The sequence below is a fragment of the Garra rufa genome, chromosome 18, assembly GCF_049309525.1.
Source record: "Garra rufa chromosome 18, GarRuf1.0, whole genome shotgun sequence".
Classification (NCBI taxonomy): Eukaryota; Metazoa; Chordata; class Actinopteri; order Cypriniformes; family Cyprinidae; genus Garra; species Garra rufa.
Window position 1 is genome coordinate 22626704 of NC_133378.1, and position 19816 is coordinate 22646519.

A 19816-nucleotide genomic window follows, 5' to 3' on the forward strand; every position below is an offset into this window, starting at 1 on the left:
AACACAGGCTGTTCGTATACAATACAGCGGCCGCCTTTATTGAGCCCCGGCGGGGGAGAAGGAAAATGAGAGGAGGGGTAAGGAGAGAGAAAAGGAAGGGGGGGGGGAAATATGAAGACGTGTACTATGACTGTTAGTGGCGAGGTGTTGAAATCCAGGCAGATCCTGCAGTGTCTTTTTAAAGCTTTTTACTGCTCCTCCGCCAATGCAAGCCCCTCCATTTACAGCAACTCTTCACCGAGCCCCCCAAAACACACGCTCACACATGCATAAATATAAATGAAACCCAATGCGCCTAAAGCAAGCGAAAGAACAGCGCGGTTGCTTTGTACTTGTGACTGAGCAGCGCTTGCTCCAGGGGGAGAGAGACTGAGCAACGCAACGCAACGCAACGCAGCACAACACAAACACCCAAACAGAAGAGACAAAAAACAAAAAAAACTCTGAAATGAGGAGAGAAGCCACATTTTGCTGTGCTCTACTTAGGTTTTACGTCATTTCACAGCTAAATAGCCCTTGCGTGTCTTCCTTGAGCAAAAACAAAGAAGAAATCTAAAAAACAGAGAGAGACATGGAACGAGTGTGTGTGTGTGTGTGTGTGTGTGTGTGTGTGTGGACGGAGGGATGGAGGAAGGTGTGGAGAGACACAAAGGGGGGAAATCATCGATCGATCGGGCGGCTGTTGAAATGTTAATGCTAATCGTATAACCGCTTTCCGCCGGTGCCTCGCACTTCTGTGGCAGCTCCAATTAATCTGGAAGAAGGCAGCGCGTGACCTTGGGGCCGGGAGTCGGGCCGGCAGCCCAGCCATGCTTATGTAATTACACTGTGAAGTGTGTAATCACCTGGCCTAATCCCTCAGGCCTCACAATTAGCCCGGGCGGCGCTGGCCAGGCCTGCCAAACTCTGCGCCGCCCTGCGCGGCCCACAGATGAATAACGGTCAATTAAAGCTGCATGACTGGGGCCGCGAGGCGTCCGCTCGATAGTAATTAGCTGTAATCATGGGGAGACGTGCCCGGCAGACGTGCTTCTCCTTTTATAGGAAGCAATTTTGGAATGAGGCGAGCATTAACCGTTTCACTCTGGGTCTTTGGCCCAGAGAAAAAGAAAAATGGGCTAGAAAGCAAGGAAAAAACAGAGCGATACGGTGGATAGCAGGAACTATGATTCTGCTTTAATGTGTATTCTCACATATAATACTCAAAATGTAAATAAAAAGCAGTGTGTGACCAGATGAAGTTCTGAAAATGAAGTTAACTTTTCTCTGCGCAATAAAGAGATTCACCCAAAAATGAAAAGTATTTTCATGATATTGATATTGTTTCACTGATTTAATTAAATTTAATGATGACAGTATTTTCCATTTTGGGTGAACTATCCCTTTAAGTGAAGATAAATGTAAGTGTTTTAACATTAAAAGCAATTGCACGAGGCAGCTTTAAATATTTGTTAAATATATTTCCAGCACGCTGACTGCTGCTCAGTTTACTGGCTTAATTACCTCTACATCTTTTGAGAGCTGCCTCCGTTCCTCCACCCTGCCCCGTCTCTCCTTTTCTCTATCTGTCGATCTCTCTCTAGCTCTCTCCCAACCTAGCTGGCGGTAGGGCAAGTAGACGCCACTTGTGTTCGCTCATGTGTGACGACCTGTCAGAGTGGCAGCAGCGTCGCTCCCTGCCTGAAAGCAACGGCGGTGTGGAGCATTGTGCATGTGTGTGTGTGTGTGTATTTGTGTGTGTGTTAAGGCGGAGGCAGAGCACCAAACTGGCCAGACGAGAAAAAGAGAGAGAGAGAGAGAGAGAGAGAGAGAGAGAGAAAAGTAGAGCAGAGCTGACAGGATGGCCCTTAATGAGAGGAGCGCGGGGGATTAGCCGCTCGCCACACCGTGCCCGCCTCGCCTTGACTCGAGGCGGGAACACATTTGCACAGGAAGCACATTAAAATGCATAAGGCTCTTGCTCACCCATCGGCCCCCACCCCAGACCACTGTCTGTTGCTTGTGCTGCCCCACATGCCAAACACATTAGGATTTGCCTTGCAGATTCCCTAAATGCAATCTGCCATTTAAACCCAGACAAATGGCCGGCCGTGGCTGCAGGACTATTGATCTTGGTAATGATTTGTTTTTAACAATAGCCACTAATGGGCGTCAGATAATCAATTATGGAGAGTCGATAGAAAGGTGAGCTTGAGGAATGGCTTCCGGCTTACCGTTTTAGCCTGCCGGACTCTCTGTCGATGCTTTAGAGGGTTTGCAATGTCACACGGTCTGTGCTAAAAGCTTGTAGCCCACCCAAACATCCAGGTCATATATATATATATATATATATATATATATATATATATCAGATCAGTAAAGATGAGTAAGATTTTTTATGTTTTTTAAATACGTTTGTTATTATCATCAAGGGTGCATTTTATTTTACCGAAAATACAGAAGAAAAAAAACAGTAATACTGTTAAATATTATTGCGATTTAAAATAACAGTCTTCTATTTGAATATCCTTTAAAATAAAATATATTCCTGTGATGCAAAGCTGAATTTTCTTCAGCCATTATTCCAGTCTTAAGAATATGCTAATATGCTAATTTATTATAAATTTTGGATGTGCTGTTTAATATTTTTTCGTAAACTGTGATACTTTTTTTCAGCATTCTTTGATGAATAGAAAGTTTAAAATAACAGCATTTATATAGCATGTAACAATATACAACACTGTTCAAAAGTTTGGTGTCAGTTTTGGTTCTTTTTCTGATAGAAATTAATACTTTTGTTCAGCCAGGATGTGTTCAATCAATAAAGAGTGATAGTAAAGACTTAAAGACTTTTTTTTAACTCTATTTTGAATAAATGCTGTTCTTTTAAACATTTTATTAATCAAAGTATCCTGAAAAATATTAAGCAACACAACTATTTCCAACACTGATAATAAAAAAGCATATTAGAATGATTTCCGAAGGATCATGTAACACTGAAGACTGGAGTAATAATGCTGAAAATTCAGTTTTGCATTACATAAATAAATAGTTTTTTTTTTAAGTATTTTTAAATTTAAAAAAAACATTATTTTAAATTGTAATAATATTTTGCAATATTACAGTTTTTTCTGTATTTTTGATCAAATAAATGCAGCCTTGATAAGCACAAGAGACAAAACATTAAAAATCTTACTGATCCCAAACTCCCAAACTGAATTTCGCTGTCAAATTTCGAAAAGACTGCACTGGTCGCTCTTTTACATACAATTTTAATGATTAGAGACTGAAGCTTTCAAGCTTTATAAGAGATATAAAAGCACCATATAAGTATCAAAGTATGAAGTGATTTTGTAAACCAAATTAAATTATTAGTGAAAATTAGTGCTTTTCTCATTAACTTTTAAAAACATGCTCAGTGCAGAAGTCATATAGACCACCTGTAATACTTTTCTCTCCCATTTGTTGGACCACAAAAGTCGCATGGGTATATTTGTAGCAATAGCCAACAATACATTGTATGGATCAAAATAATCAATCTTTCTTTTATGTCAAAAATCATTAGGATATTAAGTAAAGATCATGTTCCATGAAGATATTTAGTAAATTTCCTACCATAAATATATCAGAACTTCATTGTTGATTAGTAATATGCATGGCTAAGAACTTCATTTGGACAACTTCAAAGGCGATTTTCTCAATATATAGTTTTTTTTTCACCCTCAGATTCCAGATTTTCAAATGAGGTTATATGTAAAATATTGCCTAATTCTAACAAACCATACATCAATGGAAAGCTTATTCAACTTTCAGATGATGTATAAATCTCATTTTTAATAAATTGACCCTAATGCTTAGTTTAGTGGTCCTGGGTCACATTTTTAAAGCTTGAAATCTTTAGTCACTGCTCATTGTAACTGCATGAAAAAGCTCCTCATATTGTGTTACAAAGAAGGTAAAGGTTAACATTATACATGTTTGTAACAACATGAGGGTGAGTAAATAAATACTGTAAATAAATGTGTATTGTAGCAGTTTTACACTTTTCCGAGCTCAAACAAAGGGTTAAAGAACCGACGAAAAAAAAAAAAAAGAGCGTGTAGAAGTGAAAAAAGGAAAAAAACACTCTCCTCCCTCCCTCTTTTCACCCACAACCTAGGAAGTGTGCAGGCCTCGTTAACATCAGCGGTCCTGTGTGGCTAATTACCGTGAGCTGGCGGAGCTGCGGCGGCTGGCTGGTCAAAGCTGCACGCTGAGCTCCTGACATGATGCTGCGCTGGGCCAGGAAGCGAACAGAGTTCCCCCACCCACGCTGGGCGACCCCTCCCAATTCACTTCCTCCCTACCGCCTCGCCTCGCCGGCCCATTATCGATCCTCCAGCTTCCCGCGCCACATAAATAATCGACAAGCAATTACCTGCCTACTCCCGCTGCCCGGGCTTTGTTTGGAGGCGGAGGGGAGCGCCGCAAGCGCAGTGGCCTTGCTGAGATGAGGAGAGAGGGAGGAGGAGAGATATTCGGGGGGAGAAACCTTGCAGGGAGGGGGAACGGCGTGTGTTGTCCTAGCGACCCGTTTGGTCCTGAGCCCTATAAATGCCTCCTGACAAGATCAAATCGAACAGGGTTGCGAAGAGGTCATACGTAGAGATCATACCCACTGGCACATCCCATTAAGTGGATTTTCTATTCTTTCCGTGGCCTTAATGCCAACTTCCATTTTTCCCTCCTTTTCCCCTCTTCCGTTACTTTGGTGCATAATTCAATTTTTCCCTCGTTTTTCTTCAGCAGGCAGTCACCCACTCCGACGTGCATGCAGTATTCATTAGAGTCGGATGTTGGCTTCATTATTAATGTAAAATATTCATGTTATTTTAAAGCTTAGCATTTTTTCCTGTATCCGTGGTCTTAAAGTGTGCCTCAGAGGTTTCCATTCAGCAGAAGGGCATTTATCAACCAAACGCACACGCATACTCACATCACATCTACTTTTACACTACGATCTAGAGTCAAGAAAGTATATGTGTGGTTTCAGCCACTGTCCAAGCGACAACCGTCTGTGTAAATCTTAGTTTCCCTAAACGAGCTGACAGCGTAATAAGTCAGTCAGTAGCGCCATCTCATGAAATCTCATTGGCGCAAAACACTTTGCCACGTAATTTTACAGTAAATATCAAATATTTTCTTTTTAGTTGTAATAGTCATGTCTGCTTATGACACCATGTTGGGTTGTAATATGTTCTGCCCATGACAGATCAAAATGTGATAGACTGAACATACGTTTAGTTTGCAATCTGACATTTTAGCTCAAAAGCATGCAAAAGAGATTCCAGAGAATATCATGTGCATGTGCATTACCGCTCAGGGAAGTGTGCGTCTCTGTGTTGGGGAAGGCCTTGCTTGCGCCTCTGGCTGGAGGAACTGCCTGCAGTGGGAACGTGGGCTTCCATTCCTCCCGGGTTTCTAACGGCAGCCATGGCTTCCTGACGCACACGCAGCAGCTCTGTGAATGGAAGGAACAGACCGGTTAAATTGAGAAACTCATCCGGTTAGTGTTGTCAGTGCCAAATCTGTCAGTCTAGCTCTGAACCAACACTGTAAGATTCAGTCCAAGAGTCCCAAAGCAGGATATGTTAACCGCCACACAGGCAAGACTTCACACTCCACCTCAAATATGAATCTGTTGAAGAAAAACCAGGGTTACCAATTTCAGAGTCACTTTAAGCTCCCAATTAAGCACTGAGCATTAGGGGACATACACTGCTGTTCAAAAGTTTGGGATCAGTAAAATTTTTAGTTTTTTTTTAATAAGTTTCTAATGCTCAATTTTCAGCATCATTTCTCCAGTCTTCAGTGTCAAATGTTTTTCTTCAGAAATCATTCTAATATGCTGATTTATTATTAATGTTGGAAACAGTTGTGCTGCTTAATATGTTTTTGAAACCTGTGATACTTTTTTCAGGATTCTTTGATGAATATAAAGTTTAAAAGAACAGCATTTATTCAAAATAGAAATCTTTTCTAAGAATATCAGTCTTTACTATCACTTTTTTTCATCAATTTAACACATCCTTGCCGAAATAAAAGTATTAATTTCTTTCAAAAATTTCTTTCCCAAACTTTTGAAAGGTACTGTATATTGTTAGAAAATACTTCTATTTTAAATAAATGCTTTTAACTTTTAAAGAATCCTGAAAAAAAGAATCACAGGTTCCAAAAAATATTTGACTGCACAACTTTTGTCAACATTGATAATTCCAATAATATATCAGCATATTAGAATGATTTCTAAAGGATTATGTGACACTAAAGACTGGAGTAAAGACTGATGAAAATTCAGCTTTGCATCACAGAATTAAATTATATAAGTATATTAATATTATTACGTTTTATTTTTTAATATTAATAGTAATATGTTTTTTTACACAAATTTTACAGAACCCTGGGAGTCCTGCAAAATTATACTACAGAATTAAACAAAAAATATATATACTAAAAACAATTTGTCACTGGGTTACACATGCAAGTTATGGTAATATAAAAAAAAAATTTAATCAAGTGACTACATCTATAGGATGCATGGATATTTATGTATTTATTTATTTATCAACAAGTAAAAATCAAAAGTTTATTTCCTTATAAAAGTATCTGCACACATGGACAGCCACTCATTGTTCACATGTTCGTAGCATAAAACAGTGTACGCAGTGCTGGAATGTAATAATTAGGAGTATAATAATAAATCTAGAAAACAAGTATATGTGACCCTGGACCAAAAAAACAGTCACAAGGGTCAATTTTTTTAAATTTATTCATCTGAAATCTGAATAAATGAGCTTTCCATTGATGTATGGTTTGGGAGGATAGGACAATATTTGGCCGAGATACAACTATTTGAAAATCTGGAATCTGAGGGTGCAAAAAAATCTAAATATTGAGAAAATTACCTTTAAAGTTGTCCAAATGAAGTTCTTAGCAATGCATATTACCAATAAAAAAATAAGTTTTGATATATTTACAGTAGGATATGTACAAAATATCTTGATGGAACATGATCTTTACTTAATATCTTAATATTTTTGGCATAAAAGGAAAATTGATCATTTTGACCCATACAATGTACTGCTGACTATTGCTACAAGTATACTGCAAGTATGCTGCTTCCGACTGGTTTTGTTGTCCAGGGTCACACATATGAATAATTCTGACTTATTTGAGATAACATGACTGAAATGTAAGTGAGCCGCTGGTCTCCCTCCTGAATCTGTGATGTTAGACCAGCCCAGACCATCTCCCAACATTACCAAACTAACAGGGTCACAACAGGAAGCGCACTCTCTAATGAAAGGGTGTTAAATAGAAAATCCATCCTGCATGCCTCCCTCTCTTCCTCTCCCTCACTCTCATCTCTCGCTCCCTCTCTCCTCTGGCCCTTTTTTAATTAGACGGTTCCCTCGGGAGCTGGCGGCCATTTCCGAGGCTGGCGTGTGGGCCTGAGTGATCGGGTCGGAGGCACCGCGACAGATATTAATGTGCACAGGCCCGCTGTATTGATCTGTTTATTGCACTGCCCCGCGGGGGCTCGGACTGACAGCGGACAAACCTCTAACAGCCCGTGAGAGGGAATAAAAGAGAATGAAAAAAAGGAAGAAGGAAAAGCACCGTGGAAAAGCAGCAACGCTTGTCATTTGGTCACACGCTCATTCCAGATGACCAAAAAAATTAGTAGTCTGTCCACACGCATTATAACCTGCTGGAAAAATCTGGTGAAAGCTTAAAGATGGCTGCATTTAAAATTGCATACTTCCTTACGACATAGCAGAAGAAAACTAAATAAAAATTTAAAATAACTACTTATTCAAAAGAAGTACCTATGCGATTTCAAACACAGACAATGTGTTTTAGAAAATGGTAGCTGGTTTCTAGCACATCACTGATAGACCTAGACCATCTTGGACTGGCAACAAACCTTCAAATATCCACCTGCCACCATGTTCCAAAACAAACCTATCGGCTTTCCAGCAGTAAAACAGTCCCAAAATCCAGTAAAACTCAAAGGCGGCTCTGAAGCCCTTTCCTCAGTTGCCCAGAGATGAATTATTCCCTTTAACCTGCAACAGAGTTAGCACAGGGTCACCTGGGGCTGCATGTACAAGCACACCACTCATCCAAACAGTGACATCCTGACACCCATGCTACCATCTCCCACCCACATTCACCCCGGGTCCTCTGTCACACCCCGAATTTGCATCATCTGAGTCAGTGTGACTGTGGAATCTTTAACTAGGAAGAGATCTGGTTTTCTTCTGCACCCCGTAGACGCAGAGCTCCCGTGGTAAAGCATTGGCAGGCCTTTGAGAGCTTCTGTATGGCACAACAGGTCCACGTGTGCCAGGAGCAGCTGACAGACACAGTACTCATCGGGAATTCTTTCAGGGGGACGACAGATCCAAAAGCAACTGAGAGCAGCCCGTGTCTTTTTCTCTTTTTCAAATTCACTCCCATTCAGGGGCGTCATGCACCTAGCTTTTTTGAGGGGGCACCGGTGACAGTTCTGACTCACTTACACGAGCGTAGGACGTGTCAGTCTAGTGAAATTCATTCTGTTTAGGGGTTCAAATCCTAAGCATTTCACTAGATTTTTCACTAGGCTTGGTTTATAATAAAAACAATACTACTTTTAAAAATGATAATAATAATATTGTAATATTGTAACATTGTAATATTGTATTGTAATATTGTAACAATAATAAATGTACTATTATTATTATTATTAATAATATATTTGTGGTCTGTTAGTTTGTGTTTGTTTTTTAGAACAAAGGCTGGATTTATTTGATATAATAATAATAATAATAATAATAATTTAACAAATAATTTTTTAACAAATCTCTTATGCTCAGCAAGGCTGAATTTATTTGATACAATAATAATAATAACAATTATTATTATTATTATATTTGTGGTCTGTTAGTTTTGTTTTTTAGGTTTTTATAAACATTAAGTTTCTTATGCTCACTAAGGCTGAATTACTTGATATAATAATAATAATAACAACAATAATAATAATAATAATAAAATAAAACATTTATTATTGTTGTTTAAAAAATAGTTACAATATTATCTGAAAATTATTGTTTTATTATATATATATATATATATATATATATATATATATATATATATATATATATATGAAAAATAATAATAATAATTAATAATAATTATATTATTATTATTATTATTATTAAAAGTAATTTGTGGAAAATTACAATTATTATTATTATTATTATTATTATTATTATATTTGTGGTCTGTTAGATTTTTTAAATGTTTTTAAAAAACAAAAACATTACATCTCTTATGCTCACCAAGGCTCAATTTACTTGATATAATAATAATAATAATAATAATAATAATAATAATAATAATAATAATAATAATAATAATAATAATAATAATACATGTATTATTGTTGTTGTTGTTTAAAAATTGTTAGAATATTGTTTGAAAAAGTATTATTGTTTTTATTATAAATAAAATAGTAGTAGTAGTAATAATAATAATCTTTAATTAATTGTTATTATTATTATTAAAAGTAATTTTGTTGAAATATTACAATTATTATTATTATTATTTATATATTTGGACTGTTACATTTTTTGTTTTTGAAACATTAAATACATTAACAAAGTATCTTATTTAGGCTACATTTATTTGATATAATAATGATGGTAATAATAATAATAATAATAATAATAATAATAATTTTTAATAAATGATTATTATTATTATTATTATTATTATTACTAAAAGTAATTTTATGGTAATATTATTACAATTTAAAATAACGCTTCTATTTTTCTGTTCTATTTTAATATATTTTAAACGTTATCTATTCCTGTGATGCAGAGCTGAATTGTCAGCAGCCATTACTCCATTATTCAGTGCTCAATTTGTTGTTCAAGAAGCATTTCTTATTATTATCAATGTTGAAAACATTTGCGCTGCTTAATATTTTTGTGGAAACTGTGATACATTTTGTTTCAGCATTCTTTGATGAATAGAAAGATTAAAAGAACAGCATTTATTTAAAACAGAAATCTTTTGTAACAACATCAATATTTTCACTGTATATTTTGTTCAATTTAATCCTGTCCTGGCTGAATAAAAGTATACTTTTTTTTGTTTTGTTTTTTCAACTTACCTAAGTTTACTCCAAACTCTTGAATAGTTTATGTGTATAAACTTTGCTATTATAAATATTAAAAGAAAGACCAATATAATCAAGCTTATCAAAGAGATATTTTGCCCTAAATGTAAAGGTACATGGGCCCCACCAGTCTAAATGGCCACAACCATTGAGCACCTATAGCAACCTCATCCTAGCTAAAGATGCACAACACCTTATACCCCCCCCCCCCTCCCCTCCACTCCAAACGCACACACTCACATAAACCTATCCGCGCCTCCTTCACAGATAGGCCTTTCATTTCAGGGCCTCCACTTCAAACACATGAAAGGATGCTCTGCGGGGATCCAGGCGAGAAAGAGCGAGGGAGGAAAGAAAGAGAGAATATAAAAGCAGGGCTGTGCGTGGAGAGTTCTGGGGGAGTGCGTGTGTGTGTGCGTGTGTCTGGGGGGGAATGGTCAGAAGGGCCTGGCCCCACTCTCTGCCTATGTCAAGGGGTCTTTGGAGCCTCTACTGTATAGAACCCAACACTGCATCAACACTTCCCGACACACTTCAGAGGCGCACGCGAGGGGGTGGGGTGAGTCCTGGGGTATAAAGACAGAGCCATAAGGAAGGTGCAGAGATATGAAGAAAGGAAAGGAGCCCAGATAGAAAGCAGGCATCTCAAAGGAGAGAGCAGGAGATGGAGGCACGTGGAGGTAAAGAAGAGAGGAGAAGACAAACAGAAACACAGCTGGGGCTGACGCTTCCCTGCGCCAGAGAGGTTTCTCTGAACACTCACTCCCAAAAAGTCAAAAGCAGCTCTGTGTGAGCTATAGCGCTGAAGAAAAAGTGAGAAAAAAACAAACAAACAAGTACGTAAATTAAAAGCGACTTAAGGACAAAGGGGGAAAAGTGAGTAAAATATGAAGGAGTGGGAAGGAATGTTCGGGACAAACAGCCAGTCAGAACAAGCAGAATTGTCACAACAAGTGCTGAAAACACATAAAAGTTTTAAAATATGCAAAAATTAGAAAAGGTCAACATGTATCCCCCCTGCATCATTCCAAACTTGCATTATTTTGGAATAAAAAGAATTTTGGTTATTCTAGCTACAAAAGGATGCAAATGCACCATTAAAGCATTATAATATAGTCCATACAACTTATGCAATATCTTCAAATATTTTGTAAGTCATACAATACATTTGGCCCTGAACCCTGGACCACAAAACCATAAGGGTAATTTTTTTTTAAACTGAGATTTACACATGAATAAATGTTCATTGACGTACGGTTTGTTATGAAAGGACAATATTGGGCGAGATACAACTATTTGAAAATCTGGAATCTGAGGGTGCAAAGAAAAAAAAATTGAGAAAATCGAAATAAAGTTCTTAGCATTGCATATAACTAATCAAAAATTAAGTTTTGATATAATTACGGTAGCAAATATACAAAATATTTTCAAGGAACAATCTTTAATATATCTAATCATTTCTGGCATAAAAGAAAAATCAATCGATTATTATTATTTTTATATTTTTTGGTCTGTTAGATTTTTTTTTTAAAAACATTAAATGCATAAACATTAACAAAGTTTATTTAATAAAATAATAATAATAATAATAATAATAATAATAATAAAAGAGGTAGTAATCAATATTTTAAAATAAATAAATAATAATAATAGCTGTAGTAAGTAATATTGTGAAATATTATTACAATTTAAAATATTTTCAATTACTTTCCAGTTTTTCTGTTCAATTTTAATATATTTTAAAATGCTATCTATTCCTGTGAATTTTGATTTTTGATTTTTTTGAGCAGTCATTACTCCAGTATTCAGTGCTCAATTTGGTTTTCAAGAAACACGTCTATTATTATCAATGTTGAAAACAAACATTTTATTTCAAGGTTTCTTTGATGAATAGAAAGTTCATTTGAACAATATATATTAAAAATAGAGGTGGGCATAGATTAATTTTTTAAATCTAGATTAATCTAGATTAATTTTGGAATTAATCTAGATTAATCTAGATTAAAATGGCTAATTTGAATTCTGCTGAAGGCATTCAGAATATGTGTGCTAACCAAATAATGACTAAAAGTAAGTCTTTGAGAACGGGTTTCTCAAGCCAGATGGCGCATTAGACCAGGGGCCCATCTCCTGTTTCCAAAATGCATCACAAACTGCTTGACAATTGCATTTACAACACAATTAACTATACAAACTTGTGTAACCAACTATTTCCACACTGCATGTAGCCTACTTCTGAGTAAAAGGCTGCGCGACGTGCGCGTTGCAGATTAGATGCGCAAGGGCATGGATATTAGTGGTGCAACGGATCACAAAACTCACGATTCGGATCACATCATGGATTTGGAGTCACGGATCGGATCATTTTTTGGATCAGCAAAAAACAAACAAAACAAAACAAAAAAAGTTTGTTTTTTACTAATTACTGAATGCTTACTTTAAGTAGGCTACTTCTAATCCACAGCAAACACTACTAGCTGAACTAATAAAGTCAGTAACAAAACAAGAACAATTACACAAATATCAAGTGTAAATGAATACAACATAAAGTTACTAATAAAATCAATAACCCTAGAATTCAGGTGCGGAAATTTAATAATTAATTGTAAATAACTAGTGCTTCTCACTGCAGGTATTTATAGGATGCTGTCTCTTTAAGGCATAATGCACGTACCGACTACTGGCACGCATCTCTTTCTCAGCTGTTTCGGTTCACTGAAGACATAACCGACTGTGTTTACCAGAACACCAAAACGGGTATTAAGATATGACTTTGTATGTGTGTTTCCGTTCAAAAAGAAGTTAAAGAGGAATCAATCTGTGTGAATCGCGCCTCTCTCTGTCTCTCTCTCTCTCTCTCTCGGTGTGCGTGCCCTCTTCAGGTGTGTGCGTCGGCGTGCGTGTTCCCTTTTTAAATTGTTTGAATTGGTAAATTGGCAAGACAAAACATGTGCCAATTATAAACTTTTACTCTATGATGGTTAAATTTAACAGTTAATCAGCGAATCACATGCGTGCCGAACCGGTTTGGTCCGTACGGATCACGGATCATCATACACTCAATTCGGCTAGGTAGACATCCGCGCTAAACTATCAAGGTGAAGGTCATCACAGCTTGCGTAGTTTAGACCCAGCTCCCAACCCAACTTTGAGAATAGATTAACGGCGATATTTTTTTTATCGCCCGATAAGAGTCTCACGTTAACGCAGCACGTTAACGCCGATAACGGCCCACCTCTAATTAAAAACACAATTTTTTTGTAACAGTGTCATTGTCTACTGTAATTTTTGATCATTTTAATCCTGTCCTTGCTGGATAAAGTGTACTTCAATTTTACCTCTCGAATTGTAGTATATATGTTTACAAAGTTTATATCATAAATATTCAAATAAAGATAGAAATCATCAAGCTTAACTATCGAAAATAAATTTTTCCTACCCAGTGAGCTGTAAACAGCTGGGACCAGATTTCAGATTCAGAGTTAATTAATCAAACGTAAGAACCAAATCAGTCCGATTTGTGAACTGAATCAGCTGATTCATTAAAAATGACTACCGTTATTATACTGACATGGTTGCATCCTCTTTAAAGCTTTGAAAAAGATCCAAAACAAAAAGATTGTTGGTTTAGCAAATTTTAAGTTTCTGTCTTTCAGTACTTGAGTGATACTTGCTGAAGCTTGAAAAGTACATAAAAAAGAATGACCAGTACAATGTCTCATTTTGTGTCATACAGATCCGGTACGACGCAAGGATGACTAAACGATGACTTTATAATACCTTAAAAAAAGCTGAATAAACAACATAGTTGAATACAGTAGAGCATTGGGTGAAAAGGTGAGAATAGGTATCTCACTCATCAAAGTCCTGGCAGCCAGGCATGTTGGCAGCGGTTGACTGGCACGGCCTTATCGTAGGCTTATGAGCTCAGCGTGCAGGGGCAAGCCAGCACGCTCGCATTCCTCAAGGGAATGAACGGCACCTTGGCCTGGTGAGTCTGTTTTCAATGGCAACCATTATGAAACCATACACCTGACATTTTTCCAGAAATCTAGGGGAGGAACCGACAGTGACCCCGCAAATCACGCGGCTGCTTTCACTCACTGGATTTCCCACAGACGGGTAAACGCCCTGTCTTTTCTTCTCGGATTCAGATTCCTTTCCACAAATAACCACACCTTTTTTTAGGTGGCTGCGGTGGATGTGAGGAGCAGCGATGGAGAGTGGAAGGAAGCTGAGCTGGGAAAGTGAAGATGATGAGAGGAGAGAGAAGATTTGACAGAATCGGGAAGGGAATTGTCTGTGAATTCGTCCTCGGTGCGACGGTGGAGGTGACAGGAGAGCGCAAGCACCACTGTCATAAAATCCCAGACGCTAACGGCACATACAGTGGCACTAATTTCTTACAGATGTACGAGAGGGGCAATTAAACCCTTTATAGCATTTCCCCCCTTTGGATTTGCAAGCAGTAATTAAGAATCATTACTGATCAAATAAAATTTAAAGTCGTACGCTCTCAGATTTAGCAAGAATGTGAGATTGATTAAATTTATGCTACCGAAAAAAAAAAGGCCATAAAAGCTGGATGCAATTAACGGTTTCTGAGGGAAAAACGTCAACAAGGCTCTAGAGCGCAGTTAAGATGTATCCAAACAAATAAAACAAAATGATGCTCACTAAATTTCGGTTTACAAATCTTACAAATCCGCATCCGTTAACCCTGGTACCTCGTCAGTGGTCGTAAATTTAAAAAGGCTTGAGAAAAAAAAGAGCAAAGGAGCCGTTTTCATGGTGTTGGTAATTTAGAGGGTTGGCTTGCAGCCAATCAAAGGGCCAAATCGATCCAGTCGACCTCAGGGCCCAATGGCAGTGTTATTTACTACTGTGTGTGGCAGTAGTCACAGATCACCCACTCTGACATCCTACCGTTGGGTGGGCTGAGACCGCAAATAGAATTGTCAGTAATCTCCGCAGTCGAGCTCTAGCTGTTTGTGTGGTATCCAGGAATAAGACTACATGGGTAATTAGAGCGGATACAGAAACAAGCTCACACACACGTACACAGGTGACGCACACTCACCGTGGCTCGGGATGCCCATGTTGTTCGCCAGCTGGTACAGGCGCTGCTGCTGCTCCTCGAAAGAGCCATGCTCGTTCAGAGCTGACATCATGCGTCTGTAGTGCTCCTCGGGGGTCATGTGACTGCCCGGCTCCAGCGCAGGCGTGTGAGAGTTCTCTGTGGGACGAGAAGCAGCAAAATTCAGTCAGCTGGTCCCAAACTGTGTGATCTTATGTGAGATGTTTGAGTGTTTGAGTCAAAGAGAAACCTATGTGTGGTTCTCCTCGGTACGCTGGGCGGCAGTAACTCAAGCCAGCGCATGGGGAGAGACTGTTGGGGGAGAGATGGGGAGGAGGAAGAGAGGTGGAAGGGGGGATATTTTACCCTCCTCATTGAAACCGGAGCTTGGCCCCGGGCAGGCGAACAGAAGCAGTGCGGCCCAGTGCAGGGGATGGGGGAGTGTGTTCTGCCAAGCGCCAGATAATCCACCCGAGAGGCTTCAGGTGTGGATGTGAGTGTGCTCATGTGGATGATGTTTTGAGGCATTGTGAGTATGAACACTTGGGTTATATAGGTGTGTGTGTGAGAGAGATTTTAAGAATGTCAAGGGATGTAACGATATTATCAATATCATGGTATTGTGATAGCAAAACTGTCTTGATATTAACATGGTCACATGACAATATAACAATATAGGTCTTCCGGGCAAAAAGTGTAGATTTTTTAAATATTCTAACATAAAACATCTTTAAAGTTGTGTTTTGGGTCATTACGTTTTGGTACAGTATCTGTCAAACTAAAACCAAAAGCACAATATGGCTTAATCCCTTCATCAAGTTTTCACTGTGCCTTTCAAAGCGAAGCACACACTTCGTTCAGGCGATCAGCTCGTGATCCGGTGTTTTGCGCACCTCAGAATGGCTCCGTTCACAGAGAATGCAGTAAACTTGTTTAGTGCATGTGCTGTGAGTTTAGCACATGTTTGGGAATGCAACGGCCACCAGCTATGCTTTATGTTTTGCTGCAGATGAATACAGCATTTCACTAGATTAGTAGTGAGACACGTTTTTGTAAGTCTGTTTTTACTGAAGCTAGAGTTTTCCTTCAAAATAAAATCTCTACTGCCATTTCCGTCCAAATAAAAGCTTAAAAGTGCAGTATGAATTGCTGAGAGCTACTAGATTAAATGGGTAACATCCCCTACTGTAGTTTAAAGCAAAAATAAAATATACTTATTAAATATTCATTTTCATTTATTTTACAGTGCAATCGCATATATGGCTATTACTGTCATAGGAATAACAAATATTTAAAATTGTTACTATTATTATTATTATTATATTCTAATTTGTTTGGCTTCTAAAACACCGGTGTGAATGTAATTTAGACTGAGACAGTATAATCACAACTAAAAAGAGGGTTAAGTCCCCCTTAAAGTTCAGGTACAAGTCATTCACTGACTTTTTTCTGAGTTACGTTTTCCTAGTTAAGAACATGGGTTGGAGCTCTTAATTTTGAATAATTTTACTTTAAAAGGTAAAAAATAATTATTTTTTCTAAGGCTTCATTTGTCCTTTTTTTTCCGGATCTGAGGTGTAAAGCTGCTGGTATTACAGTTTGTGTTGGTGAACAGTCTGCATTAAGTCCAGCCTTTGCAGTTTTCAGGCTGCTTTGGTCATTAAAGGTAATACCTCCTGCACTGAAATCAGTACTACCCTCCAGCTGTGTGTGTGTATGCATTTCTGTGGTTGTGTGTGTGTGGTTGTGTGTGTGTGTGTGTGTGTGTGTGTGTGTGTGTGTGTGTGTGTGTGTGTGTGTGTGTGTGCGTGTGTGCGTGTGTGTGCGCGTGTGTGTGTTTGAGAGGTAGGACCTTAGACAACAGCAGCTGCTATGCTCTCAAACTACACACATGTGCACACAAAGGCACACACATTGCTATGTTGTTTGGGTGTGGTGATGGATCACAGGCACGCAGACACAAGACATTAGATCAGCGGCATTCCAAAGCCATGCTAATCCACAGCGGGTGACCGACACAAGCCAACTGTAATTCACAGGACTAAAACACACATAACACCCATTTATCATTCTCACTGCAGCAACCGTACTGATTGGCTACACGGTGACGAGTGAGCAGATAATGCCTCAAAATCAAACGCTGTCCAAACACTCAGATCTTAGACGACTGATTATTGGGTGTGGATGTGTTGCGACACATATTTACAGATGTCACATACTAGATGCAGTTATGGGGAATTCTATTATTAGAATAGTGAATTGATGCAAAAATAGTCATATTTATTTGAATAAAGATCAACATTACTTTTGTTTTCAGAATGTATCATTTTTGAGTTTTACATAGCATATTACGTAAATGTCTTGTTAAAAATATAGGGGGAAATATGAATTGCAACAGTCATTTTTAATAAAAATAACCTCAGAAATAACAATACTGCTATAAGAGCTTGCACCTCATATGAGGACTGGTCATCTTACTGGTCTAAGGAACAGATCCAGATCACTGCCTGCTCAACTCTTCCTGCTAGATGCTTGATTATATTTGACTTGGTGTCACTGAGTCTGCCTGATGTTTCTGCTGCCTGCCTGTTGCACTGTTTCACCTCATTAGCTCAGCTGGTTGACAATACCCAGGAGCTTCACCGATTTGCATACTAGCTAAATATTAGCTTTAAATATGAGCATGAAGATAGTGATTCCGTGCTAAGTTTTAGACTTCTTTTTTTGATTACTTCACAGTAATTATACGAAAAAGTGACACTACATGTACAAATTATATCTAAAAACCCTCAAAACCATGGGCTTATCACACAGACTTAAACACATGTTCCGGAAAGGAAAAAGAAACCACAATTTTGTTTCCTAGCACAAGTCAAGACCCCTTTCCTCCTTATTTCTTGCTTGTTTTCTTCCCAACAGGCCACTGCAAAATCTATCGGATTAGTCCTGAACTGGATTTCCTGCAATCAACTCTTCTTTTATACCTAGTTGAGCCATGTGGGTTGTCAGGCAAAATGGTAAACTTGTCACCTCCACTAGATCTAGATCACCACTGCTTTGACCCTGTGACTACAGGATGGCTCTTTTAGCAGCTCTAGTTGAAGGTGAGTGTGTTTGGTTAATGACTATGTGTCCAGAGCCTCAGTGACCCAGCACACATTCATGCATAACAGCCAATCCAGCTCTAGCACCACTCTCACTTTATTGATTTTCAACTCTTACAACAACCTCTAAACACCAAAAACTGAATGTCGGCACCCAAGCGTGGAGATGTGCCAGTAAGAAGGGCAGAAAATAAAAAGAATCCATCCACATTCTGCTATTAAAGTCTGAATGAAAATATTGGAATTTTGGATCTTTGGAAATAAATAGAACTTTTAGAACTTTTAAAAATGTAAAATTGAATGTAAATTAATACGAAATATTTTAGAATGCTCAAAATTCAACTTCAATTTTGTCACAATTTTGAATCAAAATCTGACTTGTACAGACTGTCAGATGTCCTTCATTCAAGTGAAGCACTAAGACATTAAAATTTATGTTAATTTATTAACAATTTAGTTTCCACTCAACTTTTCAGATCCGAACCAACGGTATGCATGTATATATGAATTAGCGAAGCTGTACTTGTGAACTCTCCGTAGAGAGTGTGCGAAAAGGTTAACAGGAGGGGGGGAGGAGATGTCTGTCTTCCATTGAGCGTTGTTCTCTCCTCCCTCCTCTTACTATCTGTCCACCCCTTCCCTCCACTCTTGCTCAATCTCTCTCCATCTATTCCCACCTACTCCATCTTACGCGCTAAGGTTAAACAGCTCTGATTGAAGCGCATTATCTTCTCCAGCACACATAGGCACATGCACACACATGCACAAGAGGGGCCCCTTACCTTTAGGTGACACGCTGCGGGACTTTTTGCTGTCAGATGGGCACTCGCTGCTGCTGTTGGGGGAGTAGGCTCTCCTCTTGCCTAGAATGTCATCTGTGGAAAAAAAAAAGAGAGAGAAAGAAATAGGTTAGGGGGGTTCAGATGCGGTCAGACGGCCCCTAAACCCCTCGACATGCAGCTCGCCGCCTGGCTCTATACCTGCATACATGATGGAGCTGTGAGAGCGACTAAAGATACGAAGAGATGAGAGGGCCCTGCGCCAGCATGAATGACAGATCTGGTTCTTACTCAGCCATGTGCAGAAACGATTCTTTTGCCTGCTCGCTCTCTCTCTTTCTCCTATCTCGAACAAACACACTCCCTCTCTTTTGCACTCACCCTCACTCTACCGTCGTTTCTTGTCTTGACTATCTATCTCTCTGTGCATACAAACACTCCTGGTTTTCACACCGGCCTAATACGGAGTAAAATGTCCAGAAATGACAAGACAAGTGCGAAAAAAAATGGGAAAAGTAGTAAGCGGTCTTGCCTATGGTCTTCTATCAAACTCCTGTTGTCGCGCTATTACGCCTTTTTGCTTTTTTCACTCACTCTCACTCTCTGTTTTCGGTGAATATAGAGCTCACACCTTTTGCTAATCTCTTCCTTTCTTTCACTCTTTCTC

At 38.4% G+C, this 19816-nt stretch overlaps 1 protein-coding gene across 1 annotated transcript in view; it reads right to left on the bottom strand.

Annotated features, from left to right (window-relative positions):
- Window positions 1–19816, bottom strand: part of LOC141290894 (sterile alpha motif domain-containing protein 11-like) — a 74713-nt gene that overhangs the window by 9332 nt on the left and 45565 nt on the right. The window contains exons 5-7 of the mRNA XM_073823038.1: window positions 19153–19245; window positions 15270–15425; window positions 5335–5479 (exon numbers count right to left, since the gene is read on the bottom strand). Of these exons, the coding sequence (XP_073679139.1) occupies window positions 5335–5479; window positions 15270–15425; window positions 19153–19245 (394 nt within the window). The remainder of the gene's footprint in view (window positions 1–5334; window positions 5480–15269; window positions 15426–19152; window positions 19246–19816) is intronic.